Here is a 5618-nt window from a genome sequence, read left to right on the forward strand (position 1 = left end):
CGCTGTATTAATATCATGTTCCTGCTGTTCTGACACTTACCGAGAGAGGGCGCTGTATTAATATCATGTTCCTGCTGTTCTAAAATTAATCGACAGGGGGAGCTATATTAACATCATGTTCCTGCTGTTCTGACACTTACCGAAAGAGGGCGCTGTATTAACATCATGTTCCTGCTGTTCTGACACTTACCGAGGGAGGGCGCTGTATGAATATCATGTTCCTGCTGTTCTGACACTTACCGAGAGAGGGCGCTATAGTAACATCATGTTCCTGCTCTTCTAATGCTGACGGAAAGAGGGGACGCAAACTCGCAGCTTGAACAGTGCAAGCACGAACATGACACAAGCTACGTGCAACAGCACGAGCTAAAAACTAAAAGCAGCTGAACAGTAGCAGAAGAAATAGAAGCCAAAGTAGTTGAACAGTAGATAAGAGGTAAAAGCAGCTGAATAGTAGATGCATGAGCATGCATCAGGACAGCTGAATAGTAGATAAAAACTAAAAGCAGCAAAGGAGTAAAAGCAGCAAAACAGTAGCTAAAATCAGCAGAAAATAGCTAAAAGTAGCTTAACTGTGGTTAATTTCAGGTGAACAACTGCTAAAAGCATCAGACATTTTGAAATTTTTACTCAAACAGAAGTTTGCTGTGTTTTGGTGATTTTACCACAAGATGTTCAGAGTGGAGTCACTCTGACCTTTGAGCTGGCTAAAAATATATATATTTTGCAAACAACATATACAAATCATACGTTCAAACTCGTGTCTTCTTTCACCCGGTGTGTCTCTTACTAAGTTAAGGACTGAAGGTTTTCTCTCAAACCCCCTCAGAGTGCAGCGAGCACACGACCAAACTCCTTTAGACTTCCAAATCTTATTTTCACAACTGAACATGAAGGGTCTTTTCAACTGGTTATGTCATCCACATAAAACACTGTAGATGATTAAAAATTCAGCTTCCTGCTGCTCATAGGTCAAGACTTTTTAAGATCGAACGTAAAATTTTTACTCAGCAACTCTTTATTTTTCTTTATATTTCTCTTATGTTTGCTGTCAGGGAGTGAAAAACAGGTGTGTGGTTACCATGGTGACCACAATGAGCCATTGGCTTTAACAATAATTTTTTTATCTTGGTTCTCTTTGTACTTTCTTACATGAAAATAAAAGGAAATTTATTTATTTATTTGCTTAGATTGGTGGGCCGTAGCTGCTTCGGAATCCTTCGAAAATTAATCTGAAATGTTCTACTGTTAGCTTTAGCGTGTGACGTAAGCACGTAAGGTATAACGGAACCTGAGCACCAATCAGATTCCAGACTCGGGCTCCGTTCGTCCAATCACAGCGCAGCTCGCTGTAGCTGTCTCAAGTAGGCAGGTTAGCAGCAGCAAGCTGGATGAAACGCTGAACGCTAGAGATATTTAAATACTTGTTCGTTTTCAGCGGTTATGAGTTTAAGTTTTATTTTGCTGAACGTGAAGTCCGTTTAAATCGTCATCTGTAAGGCCCATTCAAAGGTAAATGGGTTTACCGTCTCGTTTTGGCTGCAGCGGGAGGGGGCGCAAATATCACGAAATGTGGCGACGTCAGCTAATGAAACTTTGTGCTAAAGAACATAAATAATTTACTACATCCAAACCTACTGTGATCTACTGTGGCGTTGTACACACTAAGTAAATCACACCTGTCTAATTTCTTGTTGGATTTTGTCCGTAAAAATGTCTCAGCAGAGTAAAGCTAACCAGTTAGCATCACTGTCTGTCCCTCTGAAACAGTCTCCTGACATTTTAAATTTTTAATGTCGTAATGGGCTGAACTTCCTCCTTCAGATGCAGTTCATGCTGTTGTTCAGCCGCCAGGGGAAGCTGAGGTTACAGAAATGGTATGTCCCTCTGTCTGACAAGGAGAGGAAGAAGATCTCCAGGGACCTGGTCCAGACCATTCTGGCCCGGAAGCCCAAGATGTGCAGCTTCCTGGAATGGAGAGACCTGAAGATTGTGTACAAAAGGTGAGCGATGAAGAGAAATTTATAATCTGAACACACACTTTGTTATCTTACACAAATGACACTCAGCTGAGAAGTTTTAAAACTTGTTTTCAGTTAACTTGAAGCTCTTAAAACAGTTTCCTGGTTCTTAATATTTTTGTTACTCTTCATCTGTGATCGTTTAAGCACATATTTAGTGCAGCCTACCTTCTTCTTTCAGCTGTTCCCTCTTCAGGGGTCTCCACAGCGAGTCCTCCGCTGTCCTCACTCCAACTACCTCCATGTCCTCTCTAACTGCATCCATATACATGTATCTCCTCTTTGCCTGTTTCCTGGCAGCTGCATTTCTAACATCCTTCTACCAATATACCCACTGTCCCTCCTCTGGACATGTCCAAACCACTGTCCTTCCTCTGGACATGTCCAAACCATCTCAGTCTGGTCTCTCTAACTTTATCTCCCAGTTGTTCAACCTGTGCTGTACCTCTGATGATCTCATTCCTAATCTTATCCATCCTTGTCACTCCTAAGAAGAACCTCAACATCTTCATTTCTGCCACTTCCAGTTCTGTCTCCTGTCTTTTTGTCCATGTCTCTGTCTCCAGACCATACAACATAGCTGGTCTCACAACTGTCTTGTAAACTTTTCCTTTGACCTTTGCTGACACCCTTTTGTCACAAATCCCTCCTGAAACTTTTCTCCATCCACTCTGGACTCTTTTTCACCTTTTTACCACACTCCACTGTCCACACTTCTCCTGGACAGTGGACCCCAAGCACTTGATGTCCTGCACCTTTGTGACCTCTGCTCCTTGTAGCCTCACTGTTCCACCAGCCTCCCTCTCATTCACACACATGTACTCTGTCTTACTACGGCTGACTTTCATTCCTCTTCAGTGCAGCCTGTCTAAATATTTGTATTATTTAGTGACACAAAGTCGTGGGAAAATGTGTACATTTTTCATTAGTCTCACTGAACTCTGGGTATTTGCAGTCGAGTGACCAGAAATCTGTGTGGCTGTTTGTCAAGGCCTGTTTCTGAAAGATTTGAACCATCACTTGCATGGGTTTTAGACCTGAACATATTTCCTGTCAGAGGAGAGCTTCTGTGGGTTTGAGACGACCACAACAACCGACTGCTTTGAGAGAAAATTAGTTGCTCATATTTTCTTTGCACATGTTCAACGATCAAGCAACAAGAATGCAGAAGCTCTGAGGAGACTGAACTCCTCATAGTGTAAATACTACAACAAAACATTAAATGGGCTTTTTTTTTCCTGTCCAAATTCACCCTTCAGTCATAAAACTATAAACTATTTTTATTTGTTTTATTCTGCCCATCTCACTATTAATTTGTTGTTTCCACTCTGTGTGTGTTCAGATACGCCAGTCTGTACTTCTGCTGTGCAGTCGAGGATCAAGACAACGAGCTGATCACCCTGGAAATCATCCACAGATACGTGGAGCTGCTGGATAAATACTTTGGCAGCGTGAGTCTCCCAAATGTTAGTGGTGTGGTCTAAAAGTGCTGTGTGGACCGGGTCTTCTCTGATCTCCTCAGGTGTGTGAGCTCGATATCATCTTCAACTTTGAGAAGGCTTACTTCATCCTGGATGAGTTCCTTCTGGGAGGAGAGGCCCAGGAAACGTCCAAAAAGAACGTGCTGAAGGCCATAGAGCAGGCGGACTTGCTGCAGGAGGTACGATCAGCGCTCCAACAGAACCTGTCCGTTAATTCAACAGTGCAGCTGCAACCAGACCAAGTTCAGTCGAAAACATGCTGAGGCAATTTTTAGCTCATTGAACTAGTGCCCTGCATGATTACAGCTCACCACTCACCGTCTCCAGTATGTTTTTGTCAAGTTGTAAAGATCGCCATCGACTGTATGGAACATGTAACTGGTTGTTACAGTCATGGGGAGACGAAGGTTGACTCGAGGATTAAGAAGGTGGAGCTTTTTAGTTAAATGTAACCTGAAGTGAACAAAAACACTCAGTAGTTTCCACAGAGTTGTTACTTATTCAACAAAAAACTGGATCCAGCCCTGCTGCTCCCACAGGATCTCAGGTTCAGGAGCTGCTGATCAACTGATCCTCGTCACTTCGGATCTGGACCATCCAGGTGTGTGCTAACACAATGCCAAGATGGAAAGCCATCAACAATGACCTCAGAGAAGCAGCTGCTGCTGTTCATCAACCTGAGAAAGGTCATTTAGAGTCCATCGTTCTGCAGAGCGAAAGATGATTCACCCTGAAGGTCAGACCGTGCAGTGACTCTACAGGCCTCAGTCAGTAGGTCATGACCTCTTCTCTAAAAACAACATGGCAGCTCGACTGATTCTGAAGGACTCACAAGACTTCTGGACCAGAACCAGACCAAAGTGCAGATGTTTACCCAGAATGCACTGCAGCAAACAGCTCCTCTCAGCTGTCAGCATGGTGGTGGAGGCTGATGGTTTGGGCTCCTCTGTAGACCAACTGGAGTCCAACAGCTGAAGCTCAGACCAAACTGGGTCCAACAGAACCATGATCCCAAACACAGCAGCTGATCTACAACAGAACGAGTCAGAAAGAGCAGAACCGAGGTGCTGCAACGGTCCAGTCAGAGTCCAGAACCTCAACTTGATTGAAACACTGTGGTGGACTTTCAGAGAGCTGAGTAGAACCGTCAATGATGGAAAGAGGAGTGTACCAGAACTCTTCCAGAACCATGGGAGACTGATGAAGTCTTACAGAGAACCACTGAGGGTTTTGCTGTCGGAGGAGGTTCTACAAGCTCCTGGATCAGGAACCAGGTTCTGTTGCTAAAGGCTCTGTGGAACCTGATGTTTTTGTTCACTTCAGGTCAGATCTGGATCGTTGTAGAACCTGATAAAGACCCGATCAGGTTTATTGGGACCTGGTTGTAGATTTGTCGTGTAAAATGTCCGATGGATCGTCACGGTACAAAGAACATTTCTCTCCTTTTCTCTGCAGGAAGCCGAGGCTCCACGGAGCGTCTTGGAGGAAATCGGGTTGACATAGACCTTCTCGCACCGTCCGATACCGGCCCGACCCACGTCTCTGTTGTCTTTCTTTTCACCGTCAGTGTTGTGTATTGTCCTGTAACGTCCCTCAGCGTGGTGCCAACTGTGGTTTTATGTGTCTCCTGTGTACAAACTGTGCTCTGCAGTATTTATCGTCACTCTTAACGCTCGACAGAGACCGATTGATGTAGCATCAACAGATCCAGTTCTTCAGACCAGCCGTTCTCACCGGTACCAGTTAGGAGTTTAGCTCTAAGTGCTGCCGGCGTATCTCAGATACAACCGGCATCTAGGACTGTGGTTCCCAACAGGAGAGGCCCCACGCTGGGCTGGACGACGACAAACGACTGGACTTGGGTAATCTCCAGAAATCGAATAAAAACCTTAAATGCATATCATCCACCGCCTTTCATGTCTTACGATGAGAAAAGACGGAGTTTAGCCGTTTTAGTGCAACTCTAAAAACAGAAATGTGCACAATCGTATTGTGAAAGCTCGTGATTTGTTGTGTTGTTAATGACTCTCAGCCGAATCATGTGGAACATAGTGTGGAATCATGATTCCACACTGAATCATGATTCTACACTGAATCTTGATTCTACACTGAATCA

At 44.2% G+C, this 5618-nt stretch overlaps 1 protein-coding gene across 1 annotated transcript; it reads left to right on the plus strand.

Moving 5' to 3' along the window:
- The first annotated feature begins 1357 nt into the window (after positions 1–1357).
- On the plus strand, positions 1358–5479 carry ap1s2 (adaptor related protein complex 1 subunit sigma 2). Its single transcript, XM_037696857.1, has 5 exons — positions 1358–1512; positions 1825–2003; positions 3364–3472; positions 3544–3681; positions 4958–5479. Exons 2-5 carry the CDS (start codon positions 1825–1827, stop codon positions 5003–5005), a joined length of 474 nt encoding a protein of 157 aa, XP_037552785.1. The 5' UTR covers positions 1358–1512; the 3' UTR covers positions 5006–5479.
- The last annotated feature ends 139 nt before the right edge of the window (positions 5480–5618 follow it).

The sequence above is a fragment of the Nematolebias whitei genome, chromosome 2 (genome assembly GCF_014905685.2).
Source record: "Nematolebias whitei isolate Nwh7 chromosome 2, NemWhi1, whole genome shotgun sequence".
Lineage (NCBI taxonomy): Eukaryota > Metazoa > Chordata > Actinopteri > Cyprinodontiformes > Rivulidae > Nematolebias > Nematolebias whitei.

Excerpts from the sequence above, each read along its gene's own strand:
- ap1s2 (XM_037696857.1), top strand. The coding sequence starts at position 1,825 with ATGCAGTTCATGCTGTTGTTCAGCCGCCAGGGGAAGCTGAGGTTACAG. Across the intron at positions 3,473-3,543 it reads TGGATAAATACTTTGGCAGC|GTGTGTGAGCTCGATATCAT; the intron begins GTGAGTCTCCCA and ends TGATCTCCTCAG. Across the intron at positions 3,682-4,957 it reads AGGCGGACTTGCTGCAGGAG|GAAGCCGAGGCTCCACGGAG; the intron begins GTACGATCAGCG and ends TTTTCTCTGCAG.